The sequence below is a fragment of the Bicyclus anynana genome, chromosome 10 (assembly GCF_947172395.1).
Source record: "Bicyclus anynana chromosome 10, ilBicAnyn1.1, whole genome shotgun sequence".
NCBI lineage: Eukaryota > Metazoa > Arthropoda > Insecta > Lepidoptera > Nymphalidae > Bicyclus > Bicyclus anynana.
Window position 1 is genome coordinate 8,021,045 of NC_069092.1, and position 23,908 is coordinate 8,044,952.

General features: G+C 36.1%; 1 protein-coding gene across 3 annotated transcripts; it reads right to left on the minus strand.

Moving 5' to 3' along the window:
• Positions 1–23: 23 nt before the first annotated feature.
• On the minus strand, positions 24–22,645 carry LOC112043612 (uncharacterized). 3 transcript variants are annotated; one of them, XM_024079107.2, is made up of 11 exons: positions 22,148–22,645; positions 21,572–21,664; positions 18,434–18,549; positions 17,204–17,291; positions 15,335–15,414; positions 10,586–10,717; positions 9,961–10,062; positions 8,950–9,136; positions 8,266–8,324; positions 7,465–7,800; positions 24–7,021 (listed from the first exon to the last, which is right to left on the minus strand). In XM_024079107.2, the coding sequence occupies exons 1-11, from the start codon at positions 22,246–22,248 to the stop codon at positions 5,766–5,768; spliced, it is 2,550 nt and encodes an 849-aa protein (XP_023934875.2). In that variant the 5' UTR covers positions 22,249–22,645; the 3' UTR covers positions 24–5,765. The 3 variants fall into 3 exon arrangements, with proteins under 3 accessions (XP_023934875.2, XP_023934874.2, XP_023934876.2); XM_024079106.2 differs by having other exon boundaries at positions 10,586–10,720; XM_024079108.2 differs by lacking the exon at positions 21,572–21,664 and having other exon boundaries at positions 10,586–10,720.
• Positions 22,646–23,908: the final 1,263 nt, after the last annotated feature.

Here is a 23,908-nt window from a genome sequence, read left to right on the forward strand (position 1 = left end):
GTTACGAGTAAGTATCAAACATCTTTAAAGTATGGCATTATTTTATTTTCTTTAATATCATTTTCATGATTGTATCTAATCAAATGGAATGACAATAATATGTATAAGAGTAATATATTGTTATAAAAAGTACATAATATATTGGTAGAATAATACATAAAAAATATAGTAAGTATTAAATATGCAGTAAGCAGTTGATATTTACAGGGTGGTTTACAGTACTTATTGAAAAAAATGCGACGAAACACAGTCTTAGACAGATAACACATTTTACATTAAAAAATAGCTAAAATATTACCCATACGAGGTATAAACTCGGTGAATTAATTCTAGATTCATCTCAATCTCAGACCAATTATAGTAGGACCAGACCCTTTCGACATTCACAAACGATTTTTCTGTAATTGTTTTTGAGGAAAACGAGCTTAGATTTGGTATAAATCTTTTAAGCTAGAAGTTTTTGCCCGTTTTTTACACCATTCAATTACACATAAAGGTATTTTTACGAAACTCTTTAACCGACGAACACGATTACAACTATGAAACATCGATACTATAGAGTCAGTTTTTATAATCGCATTAGATCATTGATCATAAACTTTGACAGAAAATTAATGTCTAGCGAGGCATGTCCTTTAGAATAATTGGTCTGAGATCTCCATATATTATGCTTCTGTATTGTATGAATGAATGAATGAATGCACAAAATATCACTTTTAGTGTGAAGTAATTATTTCGCTTCATAAACACTACCGAAGCACAATATGTGCCCAGGTAAAAATAATCATTTTCGGATTTTTATTGCGAAATTAAATTTAAAAATAAAATGACAAAACTTTTGTTTTTATTATTTTAGAAACTGTTAACATGAAATATTAAGTATGTTAGTTACTTTTTTATTAATTTAAATAAGTACATATTTTTAAAAAATTAACTTTTGAAACGGAATCTGTTACTGCATAATATAAAAGACAAAGTTCAGCAGGAATTATAAACTGTGTGACTTGAATTTAATTATAATAAAAGTACATAAATAAGAACATACCATATTCAACTGATCTGTTAAACTTTTTATAATAAATTATTATTATTAGCAAAAACAAAATATTCAGGTACTACTTTATAAGTTACCTTATCAATTTATCATATTTCATATTAAACATTTATGTCGAGTTAATGTTAAAAATACTTAAAAAAACATAATTTGTGTAAAAGTAACAAAATACAACTAGAATAAACATAATATTAATATCATACAATTCTAATTTAATATTTTAAACATAATTATGTTTTTAATGTTATAAAGAGTTTCAAAATAAGTAAAAGTTAAATGCTTTATACAACTTTTTATAATCCAAATCAGTTCTCGCAAAAGAGTAACATAAAACTACAGTAGTAAGTAACAGGAAATGTGTTTAAAGTCAATGGGGTTTAAACTTTTTTTGCTTAAAGACTGGCATAATGGACTCGTTGATATTTTAATTTTTTTCAAGACAAAACAAACATAGAACCTCCTATATAAACATAGATGATAGGACAAACAAATAAAAACCGGTTGTCTGTAATGTCGGTTTACTGACTATAGTTGAACGTGACAATGTCAGAAGAAAATACTGGTGGAATGGTTAGAATTAAAAAAAAATCGTTTTTCTGAAATACTGTTTAATAATTTTCATAGACCAGAATATACTATATTTCTTTAAAAAAAAAATTGGCAAGCCTAGAGCGAGGGAACGACGTATGACGTCATCTTCTTTCGAGGCTCCTTCGAATTTTAAAACGTTGTCACGTCAAAATGTCAAGTAATATGTCACGATAAAGAGATATTTGGAGGTAAAGATCGACATATACATACAGCAATTTTTAAAAGTAGACTCCATTTATAATCTAGATTTTTCCTATAGACTGACTATAGCATATTGAATGTGTCTTTCGGTTCTGTAGTTAAAATTCCGATTATGTATATTTATTAAAGTGGTTTAACAATGTTTTTGCGCTGCATGCATCGACAACCACAATCAATCCTAGTACATTTGTTACGTTTATAATTACACTCTGAACAATATCTGATCATGTTTTTCATACATTCAATCATCTATTCATCATCAATTAAACATTCAATCATCGTATTCATTCAATCAATCAAGGTGACAGATACAAATACTGTGTATCAGTCACTTAAGCTCATTCATTCCTTTATACACAGTGCTAGTTCCATCGTCTGTAAGCTGCCCCGACTTTTATTAGTCCAATACAAGAAACCTATTAACAACATTAAAAATGACCTCAAGCTAATTCACACTCAAACTCACAGCGAAAAGAAAAATTAATTTATGAAAAATTTCAACATCCTGTTTAATTCTGTTTTGTATGAAGTCATTGAACTTTGATCTATAGTATGCGCATTATCATCTGAGTCGTCCGGTCATAAAAGTCAAAAAAGATAGGAATGTGCAGCGCGCCTACCTGCGCACCCTAATTATCGATAAACGGCTACCTGCGCACGTGCTAATGATGAGTCAATAATGATTTGGACGATTCTGATTGGTCGGTTTCTAATGTAATTGCATTGCGTATTTTTTTTGCTATAAATGTGTTTACTGCAATTAAATAAATACATTCATGTGTTACTCGTTGCGCACTATGGATACTAATATATAATAAATTTGGCAGAAGACGAAGATTCTGATGATGAAGACTCAGATGAAGATTAATTTTATTTAGTTAATAATTATATAATATGAAATATGTATTATATTAAATCAAATATTGTTAATTTTTTTAATTTTGTGAACAAGATACGATAATAAACTTTACTTATCGATAATATGTCTTTCATTGTTACACCCTTCACTAGACGGCTCCATAAGACCCATAAGTGCAAGCGAGATAGATATAGAGAAATGATTTATGGCCCTAAGACTCAGTTGTTAATGCTATTAGTATAGTTTAGGCTAAATGACCTAAGGAACCGACGAGCCGCATAGCGGCATCACGGCGAATAGGTGTTTGAAAATACAGGATGTTTTAAAAGGTGTTTGAAAATACAGGGTGTTTTAAGATAATCGTAATCGTAATTCCTTGATTTTTTTTTTTGAATTGGATAATATACATTACAATATACACGATTGAAAACAATCGCGGCTCGAAAGTTTTCGCTAGAGATCTGTCTATTGGACAGAGGCAGCTGACGCGTTTGAAGACCGAGCACGGTAATCTTATTTCTTCCAAGCCCGAGTTATTAAGTGAGGTCGAGAAGTTCTATGGACAGCTATACATGACTACTCAGCAGCCTGTTGACAACTTGGCTAAAGACCCCAGAGCCAAGTTGACCCGACACTATACCGAAGATATCCCGGACGTCAGCCTATACGAGATTAGTGTGGCTCTCAAACAACTGAAGAACAATAAGGCGCCAGGTGAGGACGGAATCACAGCAGAACTCCTGAAAGCGGGTGGAAAACCGATACTTAAAGTCCTTCAGCGATTGTTCAATTCCGTCATTCACGAGGGCACGACGCCTGAGGCGTGGCATAGGAGTGTGGTGGTTCTGTTCTTCAAAAAAGGTGACAACACCTTGCTGAAGAATTACAGACCCATCTCGCTGCTAAGCCATGTTTACAAATTGTTCTCGAGAGTCATTACGAATCGTCTCGCTAATAGGTTTGACGACTTCCAGCCTCCCGAACAAGCCGGTTTCCGAAAAGGCTTTAGCACCATAGACCACATCCATACGCTGCGGCAGGTTATACAGAAGACTCACGAGTATAACCAGCCACTTTGCTTAGCGTTTGTGGACTATGAGAAAGCCTTCGATTCGGTGGAAACCTGGGCTGTGCTAAGGTCATTGCAGAGATGCCGAATTGATTACAGGTATATCCAAGCGTTGAAGTGCTTGTACGAGAACGCCACTATGTCAGTCCGTATTCAGGATCAGACTACGAGGCCAATCCAGTTGCAGCGAGGAGTGCGTCAGGGAGATGTGATCTCTCCGAAGCTATTTACCGCCGCATTGGAAGACGTCTTTAAGCTTCTGGACTGGGGCGGACTTGGCATCAACATCAATGGCGAGTACATCACTCAACTGCGGTTCGCGGATGATGTAGTCATCATGGCACAGACTCTGGATGACCTTAGTACCATGCTCAATGACCTCAGCAGCGTTTCTCAACAGGTGGGCCTGAAAATGAACATGGGCAAAACAAAAATAATGTGTAATGCTCATGTATCGCTCCACCCAGTTATAGTTGAGAACGCTGCACTCGAAATTGTAGACGAATACATATACCTAGGACATATGATCCAGTTAGGTAGGTCCAATTTCGAGAAAGAGGTCAACCGTCGAATCCAACTCGGCTGGGCTGCATTCGGGAAGCTTCGCGACATCTTTTCGTCCGAAATTCCTCAGTGCCTGAAGACAAAAGTCTTCGAACAGTGCGTGTTGCCAGTGATGACCTATGCTTCCGAGACTTGGTCGCTAACTATGGGCCTCATAAGAAGGCTCAGAGTCACACAGCGGGCGATGGAACGAGCTATGTTAGGAGTATCTCTGCGTGATCGAATCAGAAATGAGGAGATCCGCAGAAGAACCAAAGTCACCGACATAGCTCAACGAGTTGCGAAGCTGAAGTGGCAATGGGCGGGGCACATAGTGCGAAGAGCCGATGGACGTTGGGGTCCCAAAGTGCTGGAATGGCGACCCCGCACTAGTAAGCGCAGTGTTGGCCGACCCCCCACCAGGTGGACTGACGACATCAAGCGAGTCGCAGGGATTCGCTGGATGCAGTTGGCTCAGTATCGTGATGTTTGGAAGTCCCTACAAAAGGCCTATGTCCTGCAGTGGACGTCCATCGGCTGATATGATGATGATGAATATACATTGGGTACATTATGTGGGATTTCAGTTTAAGACGAAGGAAACTTAACGGTGTATATCACTAGCGGACGCCCGTGACTTCATACGCGTGGAAAACAATGTGATGTACTTATAAACTTTCTTCTTAAATCACATTATTAGATGAAAACCGTATTCAAATTAGTTGCGTAGTTTAAACGATCTAAGCGTACAGAAGCGGTTTTCTTTATACTATTGTTTTCGGTTAACACGTGAACTGGTTTAGAGACTAATTGATGTTAATTAAAATTTAACTTAAAGAAAAATAATTAATAATAGAATTTTCGGTTGTCTGTGTTTGTTTCGGGCATCAAGCATATTTAGTAACAGATATAGTATAAAGGTTTATAAGCTTTAAAATCTAGGCCATATTTCTTCCTATTCCGTTTAAAAAACCAAAGATATGCTGATAGTGATGACACTATGTATTCAACTTAAGAAAACGTGTAAAACATCTTACCTAAAACGTGTATTTTATGTACAATATACACTTTGTACATGCGGTAGATATAAAAATCACGTGTATAATAAGTTCGTATATAAAAATATGAACACGCTAATAAATGGAGATTACAAACATTTTTAAATTCCGTCCGTTTAAAAAAATAAAATGTCACCGACATGGGAATAAAAAAAAAACTTAATCGAGTAAAACAATATTCACACTCATAATACATATATCACAGATACCTAAGGAAGATATTAGATTTAATCTATCTTTGAGGTAATACATAGCGTTATTGTAAAAATATTCAATAAATAAAAAAGCACACAATCTCAAAGTGATTCCTAGGTACGGTTGAAACACTAACATACACGCAGTATCATCGTCTAGGTTCAAATTATTTAAATAAATAGTCTTATATCAAAATTAAACCTGGAAATAATCACTCACAGTGCAATCAGCACCATTATTAATACTGTTTTTTGAATCCTTCGTCGCAGGGACATTGATTTTTTCGTATCCCGCAGAAGAATCCGAGCGGTCCACACTGGGCCCTTCGTTTCGTTCCGAGTTCACTTTCTCGTAAGGCGGCTCACGCTTGGACAATTCGAAATATTTAACACTTTCATAGTTCGGGTCCTTTTTGGAACGCGCCGAGTCTTTAGAACGGACCGATTCGTATTTCGGATCCTTGCTCCTCAAGGATTCATAATTGGGATCCTGGTTGACGCTTTCATAATTAGGATCCTTGGGCCGGACCGACTCGTAATTCGGATCTGATTCACTGCCCGTAGTGTACAACGGATCGTTGGTCATTGATTCGTAGTTCGGTTCAACGACAGATTCGTCATTGTTATTCGCCTGCCAGTTGTGTGCCGGTCGTTTGTTCACTGTCGAATAAGTGGGTTGTACTTTGTAGTTGGGTGCGATCGTGGCGTAAGGGGGTGTGGAGGGTTGATTCCTCAGCACTTCGTAGTTAGGATCTGAGTCAGAAGCGTTCGCATCCCCTTTAGATATATGTTCGTAGCCAGGGTCACTGCTCATGATGCTGTTGGGACCGCTATCTGCTGTTATGTGATTCAATTTCAACAAGTTATTGTTACTGAAGCCTGATCCACTTTTGTTTATATCCTTCACTGTCTCGTAACCCGGGTCTTGGTTGGAGTTCTTACGTTCTTTCCTAGCGATGGTTTCGTATCCGTGGTTTGCGAACAACTTCTTATCAATGGTTTCGTAGCCGGGATCGTCGCCGCGATACTTTGCGTTTTTAGACTCAGCGTCGTTCGTCAAATCTTTCGACTTCCTTTGCGATTCCTCTTTGGTTTTCGCTTTCTTCATCACTTTCGCGTACATCTCTTCGACGTTACGCGACGGGCTTTCTGTGGCGCGGTGTTCGGAACCGAGACTGTTGTTGGGTTCCGCAGAGGAATAGTCACTGTATCCAGGACCACCGGGGGCGTCGATAGAGTTGTACAGATTATCTGCCACATTCTCCTTCTGGTCTATGTCAAAGTTCAGTTCCCTGGCCACTAGCGGCCGGACTAAATCCCCGGAACTGAAGCGATGCTTCTCGACAGGGTAGTTGCAACCGTAGAAGTCGGAGGAACTGACGCAACTGTTGTTGCGTTGGTGTTTCTCATTGAGACTGCGCCGCAGTTTGTCGTGATTGAAATGGAGGTCACCTGACGAGGACAAAGGAAATTAACACCAAAACAAAAATAACAAATGACAGTAAAAGTAAAAATCTCGTCATTATCACATCTGCCGATGGACGTCTGCTGCAGGAAATGAGCTTTTTGTAGGGACTTCCAAGCACCATGATCCCGAGCCATGCTTCCTGCTACGAAACACTTGATGTGTTTTATTTGTTATGCCGATATAAAGTTTTTGACCACTAAAGGAATATTTAACAATTATTTTACTTATCATTCTTATTTATTTGCTACATAACTTTTTAACACTTTAGACATTTTAATAGAAAAATCTTACTAAATATTACTTGACTGACAACAAGTATCTACTATACAATTGCCAATAGGCATTTTCTAACTAAGCACATTCAATATAGGCGTTATATACCATTATAATCATTATTACAAACATATGCATATAGAAAGATAATTACCAGTGCTCAGTATCCGTTGATGTCGTTGCGCGAGTGGGTCGGCGGAGCGCGGCGCAGGCGGGTGCACTGGGTGAGACTGGTGCGGTGGGTGAGACTGGTGAGGCGGGTGCGACTGGTGCGGCGGGTGCGACTGGTGAGGCGGGTGCGACTGGTGCGGCGGGTGAGGTGGATGTGGTGGGTGAGACTGGTGAGTCTGGTGCGGCGGCAGAGACTGGTGTGACTGGTGGGTAGGGTGATTGGTGTGGGGGGGTGGCGGCAGTGGGGAGTTAGCTTGTCGCTTCTCCGGCTTGGGCGAGCCGAGCGCTCCAGTTGAGTTTGAACACGAGGACATTGACGCTGAAATTGTAATATCACACTATTATAGGCATTATTAAAGTGTGTTAGTATGTTTGTTGCTCTATTATGCCGAAGCTATTGAAACGATTTGGTTGAAATTTGGAATGGAAATAGATTTTACTTTAGATTAACACTTATGCTACTTTTTATCCCGGAAAAATCGGTTCGCCCGTGATTTTTATAAAATGAGTTTCACGCGGACACTTTCCTGAATGACTCATAAAAATAAAAGGTATTCAAATACCCAATTGTGGACTTTTAAGTGTGGAGACTTTAGGAAGTATCGTATCGTTATCAACCCATATTCGGCTCACTGCCGAGCTCGAGTCTCCTCTCAGAATGAGAGGGGTTAGGCCAATAGTCCACCACGCTGGCCCAATGCGGATTGGCAGACTTCATACATTATCAGTCTTAATATCAGAAGAACAATTAAAAGTAAGGTAAAACGGTACATTATTAATTTACCTTGTCTGGAATGTGTAGCATTAGAAGTTGACGTTCCGATTTCAGGCGGTGCACTTCTCCTATAGTAAGAAAATAATTTATCATTAAATTAATTAACCAAAGTTGCCGCGAGACGGGGTTATATGTTTGCTTACCAGATATATAAATTACCGGATACAACCGAAAGGACATAGGTTCAATCCTCACCCGACTACTTACATAAGAGTCAACTTTATAGTAAAGAATAAAAAATGAATCTCTATACAGAGATAGTGGAATAGCACTTTTTTTAAAAGGTAATCTTTGGGTATTGTTGTTGATATCTCGTACACTCTTTTGTTAACGCATGCCCCGTTTCATTAACTATATTTCTTTTCTCAGTGAATTTAGATGGGGACAAATAGCTCGATAGCAAATGTCATTCTCATACATTTTTCTAGTTTTCGAAGCGTTTGCGAAGGGGGCCTTATAAGGCTTAAATTCGGTTTCGGTTTCGGCCGTAAAACTAGTTTTAGTGGACATTATCAATTTTTAATGTGAAATACTCAATTTAAGTATATTTAAATACTTAAATTGAGTATTTCACATTTCACATTACAAATAGGGAGAGGGGGGGGGGTTAACTATAGCTGACCCCCCCCCCCCTGTCTAGATAGAATCCTGGCTACGCCCATGGTGGTATCAATCCCAAAGACGTCAAGTTACCTAGCGTGGTGCACCACGTCCGGCTGTAGTACGGGCGCGGGCGCGGACGCGGAGGCGTGGGCGTGCGCGGGCGTGGTAGCGGGTTCAGTAGCGGGCGGCTGCCGGCGGCGCGGCTCGGGCGCGATCTGCGCGTACGTGTCAGAGCCCTCGCCCACGCTCGCGCCCTCGATCGCTTCGTACATTTCATCTGTGGACCGCGTTCTTATTTTTAAAGATATACAGGATGTTCGGAAAAAAGATACATTGCGGGAAGTTAAAAAAGACTTAATTTGCAGCCAATTTAGTCATATATGCCCGAAACCTAGATAAATTTGAAATGATCTCAGATAATTAAATTATCTGAGTCAAATGATAGTTATTCATGTTACTGTCATGTAATGAAATTGGTACACGAGTGATTTTTGTGCAACAAGGTGAAACTAATTGCACAATAGTCAATACGAGTGCTACAATGGACTAATTACGTGCAGTGGCATATAAGGATATGTCTCTTCTAAGGAAGCCTGAATTCAGGCTTCATGGAAACATTTAATTAATTATACTTGATTTCATTAAGTAATGGAAAATTCATGGAAGTCATTAAAAATTAATAAAACAAAAATTGCAGCACTGTTTACCCGTGTGATAATAACATTACCAAACGACCTGTAGAAATAAATAGCTTTTTGATATGGTTTGAGATTTTATATTGAGTAGGTTACAAAATAGGAGTAGAATAAAAATCAATATCATATAATTTCAAATCTAGAATTAAACTTTAAAATACTACAATGAATTTTAATGAAATAAAATACTAGAATGTCTACTTCATCGAATCATCAGATACTGTAGCATAGTGCGTGTATTATGGTTTGAGGTTTTATATCGAGTAGATTACAAAATAGGACTAGAAAAAACAACAAATATCATATGATTTAAAATCTAGAATTAACCTTTAAAATACTACAATGAATTTTAATGAAATAAACTAACACAAATTACTACAATGTCTACTTAATCGAATGTACCAACCAGAGTCATCAGATACTGTGGCATAGTGCGGCTGCAACGGCTTGACGTTCTGCGCCCGAATGTTGCTGAGCGGCTCCCGCACCGATATGCTGGTGTAACCCTCTGTAACCAAATCATTCTTTCTATTAATTATCATCCTTTTCCTTCTTTTCACAGATGGAGAAAAAGACCTGTTTCCTGCATTGAGCAGGCTATACTAATAAGCTGATGAAAAATATTATTCTTGTGTTGTTTTGTCAGAAGTCTCGCGTAGCTAAATGTTCCCAGTAACACACTGGCGTACGTACTGGCGGAGTCGGTGGAGTCCCCGCTGAAGTGCGTGTCGGGCGCGCGCGGCGTCGGCGGCGTGATGTAGGGCAGCTCCTGGCTCGACGGCAGCTGCCCGCTGATGGCGACTGACGCCGATATCAGCACCGCTGCTGCTAAATGTTCCCAGTAACACACTGGCGTACGTACTGGCGGAGTCGGTGGAGTCCCCGCTGAAGTGCGTGTCGGGCGCGCGCGGCGTCGGCGGCGTGATGTAGGGCAGCTCCTGGCTCGACGGCAGCTGCCCGCTGATGGCGACTGACGCCGATATCAGCACTGCTGCTGCTAAATGTTCCCAGTAACACACTGGCGTACGTACTGGCGGAGTCGGTGGAGTCCCCGCTGAAGTGCGTGTCGGGCGCGCGCGGCGACGGCGGCGTGATGTAGGGCAGCTCCTGGCTCGACGGCAGCTGCCCGCTGATGGCGACTGACGCCGATATCAGCACCGCTTCTGCTGAGTACATCGCATTATTTGCATTTTTCAATGACAATTAAGTATAGTAATGGAAGTCAAATCTATACTAATCATCATTGACAGCTGAAAATAAACTATTTTTGTGTTGATTAGTCCATTTAACGAGAAAAGTTATAGGCTATATAACATCACGCTATGATCTATAGGAGAGGAGCATTAATGAAAAATTTGGCGAAAACTGGAAATATATATTCCTTTGGAGAGCTTTCGTTGCGTGCCCTGCCTTAGATAGTCGTTTAAAGTTATGTAAGACAGAATTGTTGTCTTTTAACTCACTATAAACTTTTTTACGGTACTTTTTTTATAGACATGATATTAATCCTTATCCAAATAAGTGACAACAATATTCATCAAAACTATTTTAACAAATTGCCCTTGACATCAATTGCTACTACAACGCGGTAGGTACGTATAGCTTGGCAAATTCATTCGTTACACTCCCGATGGTCCCGAGTAGTTTTTTTTTCTATAACGAACATACAGACAGACAGGCAAAAATTTTATTGACTGCATTTTTAGCATCAGTATCGATCACTAATCAACCTCTGATAGTTATTTTGGAAATATATTTCACGTTTAGAATTGACCTCTCTACAGATTTATTATAAGTAGGTATAGATAACATTTCACCTTAGTGAAAGGTTAAACATTAAAGAAAAAATCAATGGGTTTTTGACATCATTAAATTATTTTTTTGCTTGAAAAAGTTTACTATAATAAGACTTTTGACCGGAAATGAATAAATCCGCCGAGGTCCATTGTAATAATTATTATGTTGAAATTTAATTTATGACATGTATTTTTATATAATGGAGATGTAACTTAAAATAATAAATAAAGTTGATTTTCTTAATCTTTAATTAAAATTTTATACTATGAATGAATATTAACAATTAAAATAAAGCACTATACGATTTTCAAATCATTTTTAAACAGTTTTAGGATTACTGTGACAACAAAAGCAATTTAATACATCCAATTTACATTATCAATATCACAACACCACTTCAAATTCAAGTGTGTTCAGTGATAACCGATATCTAAACTAACATTTATAATATTAGAGAAAGTTATGTTCATTAATTGACAATTGTTAAACATTGTAATGAAATACAATATGCGCGATTTCGTCCGCAAGAAAATCTGTGTAAACTCTTATTAACCGACTTCAAAAAGGAGGAGGTTCTCAATTCGGTCGGTATTTTTTTTTTTTTTTTTTTATGTATGTACACCGATTACTCAAAGACGCCTGGACCGATTTCAAAAATTCTTTTTTTGTTTGAAACGGTATAGTCCCCATTTGGTCCCATTGCCATCATGACAAGATCTGATGATGGAATCCTGGAGAAATTGAGGGGAACTTTCAAATATTATATGGGTGTCTAGTGTGTTCGTGAGCTTTTCCATTTAGTGCCTTTAAGAAATACAAAATTATGAAGGTTTAAAATCGATCTGATGATGGAGTCATAAAACAGACGAGGGAACTCCTTGGCGATTTACAGCAGTTACCTTGTGTTTGGGCTTGATTAATTTGTCTTAATGAGAACTTTCTACATAGATAGGTTGTGACTGTCATTTAGGGGTTTGGTGATGAAGACCAAGGACAATTAAGGGAACTCCTTAACAGTTAACAGTAACTACCTTGTGTTTGGCCTTGATTAATTCGTATTGCTGAGAACTTTCTACCTAGATGAGTTGTGTCTGTTATTAGGGGTCTGATGATGAAGACCAAGGTCAATGAAGGGAACCCCTTGACGGTTTACGGTAGCTACCTTGTGCTTGGGCTTGATTAATTTGTATTGCTAAGAATTTTGCACCAAGATGGGTTGTGACTGTCATTAGTGGTCTGATGTATTCGTTTGAGATGAAATTTTACCCTAAAAATTGAAAAATAATAAAAATTTTAATAAAAAAAATACAACCGACTTCAAAACCTAAAAACGTACCCACTAAACTAAAAAGCGAAAAATAACATTATAATATGTTCTACCTGCTGATCAGTATGAAGTCGGTGCTTAGCCGGTGTTGTCTTAATTTAAGCCATTTCTGACAGGACCACATGAAACAACATTGTCTGCAAAATCTAAATCTATAAGATATGCTCACATGGCTTGAATTAATACATCACCGGCTTAGCACCGCCTTCATACTGATCAGCAGGTAGAACATATTATAATGTTATTTTTCGCTTTTTAGTTTAGTGGGTACGTTTTTAGGTTTTGAAGTCGGCTGTATTTTTTTTATTAAAATTTTTATTTTACGTGACCATATTTTGTAGATACATTGTAGACGGAGAGCCAGCGAACGTCAGACCTTCGTCATTTTATAAAGCTGAAAATTTGTAAGCTCATGTTGACACCATAGGTAAGTACGTACGGTGGCCTACTATGGAGTTTAGACCGTGGTGGTTTTGGAAGTAAGCAGGCTTAAAGAATCCGGACCCTCAACCGTCTAAGTATAAATAATAAATGTGCATTTTCATCAGCATGATAAGAAAAATTACATACCCAGTCACCAGTCAATTAGCTTCGCATCAACCTTTAACACCATTTAAAATAAAACTTTAAGGATCTCTAGTGTAGGGTTGCCATAAAGCTCTAGGTGTCAGGCGAAAGGGGATATAATTTCTCATATTATGCAGAGGAAAACGTAAAAAAATTACACTTTATACTTATGACGGTTGACGATCTGGATCCTTGAAACCTACTAACTTCCAAAGCCACCACGATCTAAACTCCATAATTTGCTACCGTACTATGAACCGCCTATGGTAGGAGCATGAGCTAACAAACTATCATCTTTTATAAAATGACGAAGGTCTGTGGTTCACCGTCTCTTAGACTATTGGTATCCTTAAAAGATACACCATCACGGACTTTTGTCAACTTGCATTGAAGGAGTTAGGCAGTGTTTTCTATGAAAACTTACAGGCGGCAAGACTTTTTCTGAAAATTCCAACAATTATTGTTACGCTTAGATATTTTAAAATACGCAGCTTGCTTTTCATCGTTAAGTAGAGAGGTGTATTTTTATATAAATGTATTTATGCGTTGTTGAAGTCGACGGCGTCCCCGCTAGTACCTACTAAGATACCTATTATATTTCATCACGAAGTGGTTTGACGACATAGATTTCAATTGAATGGGCACAATTCGGTCAAGTGAGGATAAAACGGTGGGGCTATGAGAGGGTTCTAGCTCTCGTATTATGTTTGTACGTGTTTAAGTAAACCACTGTTAATTTGGCCAAGTCAGTGATTAAAATTGTATGTTACAAAGAACTTAGCAAAATCTGCTTTCTGAACCTATCGTAGAGTCTTTAAAAACAGTCAAAATTGACGTTTGAAAAGTGCTTGTGAACAGAATACTTGCTACTTGAAATAAGTGTTCTTTGATTATGAAAGAGTACTTTTAATATTTCCACAATTTTAAAGTCTACCATAGCCTGAAGACTGCGAAGAAATATGGACAGGATAATGATGTCAGCAAAAAGTTCAAAACCCCTGAGTTATCAAGTTGATTCTGCAGACTCCAAGAAAGCTGTAGAGCTTACGGATACAGGAGAATAGTATTTGTCTCACAGTGCTGTAAAAACTTAATGATAATGACATTTTGTGTTTATCTATACTAATATTATAAAGCTGAAAAGTTTGTTTGTTTGTTTGATTGAACGCGCTAATCTCAGGAACTACTGGTCTGATTTGAAAATTTTTTCAGTGTTAGATAGCCCATTTAACGAGGAAGGCTATAGGCTATATATTATCCCCATATTCCTACGGGAACGGGAACCACGCGAGTGAAACCGCGCGGCGTCAGCTAGTAATGAGATACAGATCCCTAAAAACCCCTCTACAAACAATGTCTGGTTTGGTTTTACGATTGAATGTTACTAAAATTGTAGAGATTTTATTTACAACAAAAATGTTTTAATATATTTTTTTTGTGAGACCTAGCTTGTATAATGGAATTAAAGCTAAATTCGAATCACTTTTTGCTGTGATTTTGGGACGTAAACTACCCGTAATTATAGTATAAATTTATCATTGCATATATAGATAATCTTCTTTTATTACTTGTGCAAAATCTCAAGATTGTATATTACAAGGAAATTATGTATAGATTTGATCTTCGATGATCAATCAGCGAATGGAATTTTTTATTCGAAAAATACGATATGAGTGGTCTTAATATCTTGAAATGTTTACATGATTCTAAAAACAAATTGCATAATATGATAACGACTGCAATATTTATTTTAAATTGATATATTAAAGACAAGCTGCCTATGATAAATACCATAAGGCTTACCTTTTACTGTAATATATTCGCACAAAACCCTTTAAATATAGTATTTATTGTATATCTTTTCTTGTAATCTATTTCTTTATATCTTTTACGAGTCAACCTTCTTGCAAGGGATGTTTGAAAGATTCAAATTTAAAGTTTGTAAATAAACAGATTATACAAATAACTAATAGAGATTATAAATCTTTCATAATGAATCTGTTATAGTAAATTTTATCATGTTGATAGACGATAGAAATCGAACACGGCTTAACAATTAAAAGATAAATATCGTAGATATTATAGATACCTGCTGCCGCAGAAGCTGTTTCTCTTTCCTCTATTTGAATATCATTATCGGAACTTTGATCTGGTATTATTTCCACCGTTCTGTAAAAAAAAATACGTCTCGTTATGTAATGATTATTTCCGCAAACTTAAATCAAATTATTGTAACGCATTTAATTAATCCATTGCAAATGAGGATTGCTATTTAATAGCGACATGCACGCGGCATCGCAAACATGGAGCATACGTCTACATAATTTTTCTATCTTTCCAGATAAAATTTCGAGCACTATGGGCTATGTATGTACTGTGCATTTATATTTTTTTAAAGGTAAATCGTTCCGTTTTCAAATTATACTATATCGGATGTAATACAAATTTGCTCCTTTAAGTTTATTATTAAGTAGGTACTATATTTTATCATTATGTCCCGTTATATGGACTGAGAACATCAAGCGGGATGCAGGGAGCCGCTGGATGCTGGCGACTCTGAAACCGTTGTTTGAAAGTCCACGCAAGAGGCCTATGTCCACCAGTGGACGTCTATCGGTGACGATGATATTCAAAAAAACAAAAAAAAAACCTTGCCAGCAATGGATGGATAGCGATATGTAAAACATCATCATCATTGCCTTGCCCTTATCCAACTTAAGTGGGGTCGGCACCATATGACCTCTTTTTCCATTGACCTCTCTCACGCGTCAACTCATCACTAACTCCCTTTACACACACAGTTATCTTCTTACACACACTCCAACCATCTCTTCTTTGGCTTTAAGACCTCTTCTCTATTGTCCTTCTATTTGCAGCATTTTTCTTGTGATGTTACTTTCATCCCCCAAATCAACTTTCAAGTGGACAATCATCACACTTCATATATAAACAAACTTTAATGAAAAATTAATTCAATTTATTTAATTTATTTAAGTGCTGGGAATATTATGCCAATAAAAATCCGATTATACTTGCAGTTTATCATAATCGCTTTGGAGAAATCAGAGATTAAAATACTCATCGCGTCCATGTGAAGATTTCTCAAGTGCAAAACAAACGATCGCCTTTTTTATTAGAACAATAATTGCTGGTATCATGCTTCTTACATTCATGCATCAAGTTACAAACAACTTCGACCTCTACTTAAACGATGCATTCGTTTGTGCATCCGAGAGGACCTGGGTTAGATTTCCACTTGGAATGTTATGATGCTAATTTTGAATAATTGAGATTGGATTGGTGGAAAATTAGGATTTTATATTATTTAGTTAACTTGGCTAAGCAGCAAATAAAAAAAACGTGGCTCGACTTATACTAATTGTTTTAATTAATTAATTATTGAATGAAATTAAAAATCCTCTGTCGGAGACAAGTGAAGAACGTTTTGACAGCAGCAACATGGAAAATAGTCGTTAGTAGAATAGTTAAAATAGTCTGTGGTCGTAAAATTAATACAAAGTTTGCTCTGTCAAGTGCAATAGTGTTAAACGTGCCAACGTCATGAAAAAGATGTAACGCGTTACGTTACCAAGTGGTTTACACCCCCATAAGAAATTAACACTTCAAAATGGAAGCTTCCCAACTCCTTTGACGTTTATAGTTTTGCTACAGACAAAATGCTACAAAATAGATTTTGCATCATTCAATAACGTTTGTTATTGAATCGACAGGCTCGATTGACTTTATCACGAAAGTCACCAAGAGAGCATAAACTTAACCGCACTGGTTTGTTGGTAGGCTTTTTCCGTGCTTCGCTAGAATTGTAGGCAAAGATGTATTCGTCAAGCGGTTAACCTTCCGGAATGATGTCAATCAGGGTTGCATGGTAAACTAGTCATCTAAGCATCGGTTATTGTACTCAAGTATTAATTTGTCAATAATAAAAAAAAATACTTACACATTATGACTTTCATTTTGTAGCTTAGCATATGCGTGTTCATACGGATGGTCCCGGCTCGTAGAAGCGGCCACTAAGGCCTTGTTACCTGGAAGAATGCAGAACTTGATAACATACTGAAAATAAACTAATCGATTAAGATGTACGTATCGATCAGTTCCTAGTAGCGGTCCTTTAATGTATAATTTATGTAATGTTTATTGATATGATCATCGATTAGATCCAACTCGATCGTATTCAGTAGCAAGACAATGCAATTACTTAATTGCATCTAGGTACGTAAGTTTTCTTTTTCCGCTCAGGAGGGATAAATGGTTAATTTGTCAATTGAACCTCGTAATAAATGCGAGATCCGTTCAAATGATTCACAGAAGTTTACAATGTTGGTATTGTATTGTATTCAATGTCTTACACTATTCGAGGAGAACAATAATTTCTCGGAAATTCAAGTTGAATTCAGTCGTCAATTGTAATATTTAGAATGTGAGACATTGTTTTGAGAAGTAATTGTAGTACTGTAGGTATTACATACATAGATAATCAAATACCAACAACAATTGACCCATTTACATAATTTAACTGCTTCGTTGGTCCACAGGATAGATTACTGGTAGCTCCAGATCACGAGATCCTGCGTTTGAATCCTGGGTCGGGCTGAGATATTTACACCTCCAACTCATTTTGACGGTCTCCGTGGCGCAGTGTTATGCGCAGTGGAATAACTAGACGGAGGTCCTGGGTTCGATCCCCGGCTGGGCCGATTGATGTTTTCTTAATTGGTCCAGGTTTGCCTGGTGGGAGACTTCAGTCGTTAGTTACCACCCTATCGGCAAAGACGTACCGCCAAGCGAGTTAGCATTCCGGTACCATATTGTATAGAAGCCGGAAGGGGTGCAGATTTTCATCCTCCTCCTAACAAGTTAGCCCGCTTCCATCATAGACTGCATCATAACTTACTATCCGGTGAGACTGTAGTCAAGTGCAAACTTGTAAAGAGTAAAAAAATACTCTTATAGCTTGGCAACTTCGTTCGTAACACTCCTGACGCGGGAGCGGGCCTGTAGCGATGAATGAAAAACCCCACGACTGACGCCCTCACTTCCCCGCACGCACGATTTCACACCCTTAAAGGGACCCAGGGAGAGTCTTTCCCCTCGTCGCCCGCATACAATGGGAGTGTCATGAACGAACTTGCCAGAATATACAGAAACTTACTAAAAATATTTTTACCTTCCTCTACATTTGTAACTGTAGCGTATATTTCCGACGCGGTGTCTCCGCTGTCATGTCTACCAACGGGATGTGGTATTTCCGGCAGGCTGCGTTGGCTGTTTTGCGTCGACGCCCTACATCCAGATTTATTTTTAATTAATCATGTTTAAAAAATGAGACTTCTTCTATATATTTCTGGCTATTAACTACACTGAAGTATGATGGAAGACGATGTAGTACGAGAAATAATATAGGGTTTACCTATGAAGGAAAGAAAATTATGATACTGAATTTCGTTAATTCTGAAAATTACAATTTAGATAAAATCATTTTTTATTTTTCTGTGATGGTTCTTATATTGTACTGTAGGATTATTTAATATTTTTTTTGTGAAAGTGGGAATTATCATAATTACATATTTAAATCCAACTTCGTTATTCTACACAATTTTTCACAAATCGGGTCAGATCATTAAAGAAAAAAAATTTCAGAAATAAAAGTTAGAAGAATGGACACAATCAGTACCGATTTGTGAAAAATCGACACAATAACAAAACTAGATTAAAACAATTAAAAGATTGTTTAAAGTTATTAATTATTTATTAGGTACTATAAAAATAATAACAGCTATTTACATGTAGCATTCCAATAATAAAACTAAACAACAGTTTAACACATGCAATATTAATTAGCATTGGACAACATTAATAAAGTAGATGTTTAATGAACATGTTAGTATAATAAATTAAAATAAATTGTAGCTGCTACACAATAGCATATTAACTTAACATCTAAATATGCTAATGAGCTGTGTCAGGTACATTATCTCTTTAGATACTTCAACTAGATGACCCCGCGCGGTTTTACCCGCATGGTTCCCGTTCCTGTAGGAATACGGGGATAATATATAAATATAGCTATAACTTATGGCTTTCCTAATAAATGGGCTATCTAACACTGAATCAAATGGTCAAATCAGACCAGTAGTTTCTGAGATTAGCACATTCAAGCAAACAAACAAACTCTTCAGTTTTATATATTAGTATGGATATCAATATAATATGTAATCTGTAGTCACTCTGATATACCTAATGGCTAATTAAAAAAAATACCAACATTGAAAGCCTCAATGGTCATATTTTCTTGGCTAGCTGTATAAAAAATCTCAGTAGTTGGTAGAAAATGCCTCAATCATGTTTCCTTTGTTGTTTATGTTTCTTGTTCAATAAAGTATTGAAAACAAACAAAACAAAATAGTGCCACAGTTAAGTAACTCCCAAGTAAAATTGAACCCAAATGGTTTTGGGTTCAATCACCACCCTATGTATACAAGCAAAAACTACATATTGGAAGGGACAGGTAATATTGATTATATTTAAAAAATAAATGGTCAAACTTATTTCAAAAAATAATGCACAGATTTTATCAGACGGGGGGCTATGTATTGCTTGGGGAGGGCTTGCTTTTGACCTTATGAATAATTTCAATGGTTAATATGTATTATAGACTGTTGAATTATATTATTTACATATATTATCTTCTGTATCTCAATAGCATGATATATGTAGTATGTTCTCCTCCAGGGTTCAAGTTATCAGTAACCAAAATTTATCTAAATAGGTTTAGATATAGTTAGCTATGAAAGGTAAAACATAGAAAATCTTACTTTCAAATTTGTAATATTTGTATTGATTTTGTGAATGATTCTATGAGTCACTTTAGAAAATAAACATCAACTTCTAATAAGATTTTAAATTTACCATTGTCCTGGCAAACACAAATTTATATTTAAGTGGAAAATAAACGAGAAGAAAACCCAGTTATGCCTCAATTATCCATGTTATAATTAATAAAAAAATTAAAAACCATGTTAATTTTTAATACTATTCAAAAAATACACTAAAGTTTTTGTGTTACATATTAAGTAATAGGTAATATAATTAAGTGGCGAATGCTCGTGAGGCATATTACATCTGCCTCCAACACCTCCTAAAGACCACGACCGCTCTGTCAAGAGCGCAGCGACAAAGAAGAAGAATATAATTATTCTGCATTTTATACAGAGTTTTAACTTCTAAGTAAAAACTTTACTCACTAGTTATAAGTTTTATAATATGGGAGTTATTAATTAATTATATAATATTGACATATAATTATATAAATGATATGTGCGCCTATTGTTTATATGCATAAGCATTTCATAATTCTTTCATGTGACATGTTTTATTTGATTTTTTTAATGTTTAATTTGTATTGTTGGTGTGCTTTTTATAAATATATAGATAAATAAATTATATAAATTATATAAATATTTTATCATAAAACTATTATTTTCCTTTCAATAATAAATAGTATGTGTATTACTAAAACTTGTTATGTATATTTATGGAATAAAAAAAATAATCATTCACAATAATCAATGTGCTGATCCCAAGAACTACAGTTGTATTGAAAAAAGTCTTTCAGTGTTGATAGCCTATTAATTGATAAAGGTTATTAGGCTATCTAATATAAGGCTATATTATATGCACAAGAGCAACAGCGGGAACAATTATAACACAATTATAACACAATAGAACCTAAGAAGAACATAAAATGAGACTTTTAATAATTTGTGTTATATAATTAAACAGGAATATTTTTCAAGTTATGGAGGGAAAATATTTATAGATTATTTTGATTTGATTATAGAGAGTTAAAATTTCGAGTAATGGAGGTTTTGGAGTTTATTTAGTTGTGAAGGTTTTGACTTATCCAGGTTTGACATAAAAAGAGGTTCTATTGTATTATTCATAATTATAATTTTTTCAACAATAAGAAAAGACAATTAATAAACAAAATGAATAAATAATATACATAAATATGTTATGTAGGCCTATGATGTGTGCTCCAACATATCTCATGAAGACAAAATTACATAATACATGACTGAACCAGAAATATCTCTCTCTTTTTTTGCAATAGTACAAAGGAGAGCAATATTTATGGTTTGTCTACCGCTATTGGTCAACAATGTCTTTTTCTCTTCATAAGATATGTTGTGGCATAATTCTTAGGCCTGATGATCTAGTAATTAATGTTAATTAATATGAGATTAGTTTTAACAACTATGTTAGCCCCATTAATGTAATGTCTAGGGCATGCTTTGAGACAAACCGCTTGACAGACGCGGGAGTTGTGGGCACCGGGGAAGGTACCTCCTCATCCAAACGGATTTTGACAACACCGGCCGTCCCAACCAACTCACTTCTGTTAAATACAAAAAATCTGTAATATGTCAATCTAAGATGTAACTATATTAAAATTGTAAAGCAGAACTTTAAAAGGTTTTATTACTATTTATTTTATTCCGTTTTATGTATCATTTAGAGTCGGACTCATAACCCAGGGGTGGTATTTAAATCCACTCCCCGTTGATCTAGTGTCGTACCCACTAATACAGTCTCTCCCGACTAGTTGGAGGGGAATGGGAAAATTAGTCATATAAAATAAAATATATGGCAAATATTCATATGTAAAAAAAGTACTTCATTACAAAGTTGTTTTTGATCTATGTTTTTATTTTATATTTTACTAACATTAAGTTACATCAATGAGTGTTGTAATGAAGGGATTTTATTTAGTAAAAAAGTAGTATTGTCTCGCTTATAACAATATTTAGTGGCTGAAAGTGACCATAAATGAAATCTATGTGAAGTATAATGTGTTGTGTAAAAACTGTTTAATACTTACTTTTGGTTGGAGTTTTTGCAGCCACACACACAGGCAAACACAACAATCACGAGTGTAGTGAGCACTACTATGGTGAGAGCTATCTCCATTAAAGTATACATAACAACAGATGCTTATTCAATGCATATACACCCCAAGTTGTGGCTTTCCATTACACGGTTTTAGGTGACTTCTTTAGTAAAAGCCACTCCGAATAGACGACTTTCATCCATTTTGAGAAAAGAAACAAATGTAGGGCACTTGTTTACGAGAATATTGCTTCCCTGCTATGGGTCGAGATTTCTAAATGGCACGAATAATTTTAGAAACGTTTCACAGAAAAATCGATTACATCGCTACGAAGACTTGTTAGTTTATTTTTTATTTATGATTTGTAAAAGTTTACAGCACTTCTTCGCTCGTTTAAAAATATGTTAAATGTTTATTAGAAAAGTGAAAACTTGAAAAGAAGTCACAACTCGAGTCAAACGCGATTGATTTGACTCATTTTGACTTGACTAGTTGACTTGACTATTAGATTTAGTGTTGCCAACTTAATTTTAAGGCATCCATAAATTGTGATAGGGTAAACCAGAACACCACCAACACATCATGCCAGACAGTAAAGTACCCAATAATAATAATAATACTTTGACACCTGCCATCCGTTGTGACTGACATATTTTTTGAACAATCAAACAAATAAAATTAAAATATTTATATACCAAACCGAATACGAACAGAATTAAAATGAAAAATCAAAAAATGAATCCAATGAATAACACAAAAAACACAAAACATGCGACGAGGTGGCGGCAGTACAAGCGCACAGCATTACAACTAGGATTCGTCATAGTTGTAATGCTGTGCGAGGTTTTGGCCTGAGTGTATCAGTCCGGGCACCCCGAGATCGTGAGTTAAAAAGCCTACGTCTGGGTCGTCATATGGTCGGTCAAGGATGTTGTCTTAAAGCGAAAAGCTTCGACAACATCTTAAGAAGCTTTCACTTAACTGTTGGATCAAGAGTCGGATACAGAAGGCAGTGATTCTTGAGACCACCGGTTACTTGGGCACTCAAATGTCCCGCACCGGGAGGGTATATATTTTTTTAATTTTTAATATTGTTTTGTATTATATTTTTATATTTAACATTGTTAAAAATTAAAAAAAAAGATTAATAAATATATGAGGGACAAATAATAACTACAAGGTATGTGATTTATTTTTTACTTTTGGAAATATCTAGTTGCTATTAGAATTTTTGGCTGAACTAGTACAAATTGTGACGAGGACAGAGAAATTTGCTTTATAGTTGCACCAAACCCAAATTCACGAGCTGATCTGTAATTTTTTGAGGGGAACGAGATAAACTCACACTGCGAAAATATTTAACATCAATAAATATTTTATTATCCTACACACAACTATAAATGTCATTTGCAATACATACACGTGTAATCTTCAACAGTTTTACAAACATATTGCTTACTTACTCTCATTACACAGAATATTCGATTACTAATTTGGTCCGAGAGTCCAAGCCACCACATTTAGTGGAAATTCCACTGAGCTGGCAGCATTGATAAGATTCTATATAGACTACATTGATCTATGGTTTGATTTGACAATTGACATTTACAGCAATACTCTATGTATGTTTATCATTCATAAAGGTTTTAAGTTTTTTTTAAATAAGTTGATTTGCAGTGTCTCACAGACAACGATTGTTTTAATCTACAGTTTTGACAGGCTCAATAAAGCTAGAACCTCATAGCTTTATAG

Coding starts and splice junctions, on each gene's coding strand:
- LOC112043612 (XM_024079106.2), bottom strand. CDS start 22,248: ATGTATACTTTAATGGAGATAGCTCTCACCATAGTAGTGCTCACTACA. Junction 9,137..9,960: donor CACAGTATCTGATGACTCTG/GTTGGTACATTC, acceptor CGCGGTCCACAG/ATGAAATGTACGAAGCGATC. Junction 7,022..7,464: donor TCAACGGATACTGAGCACTG/GTAATTATCTTT, acceptor TGTCCTCGTCAG/GTGACCTCCATTTCAATCAC.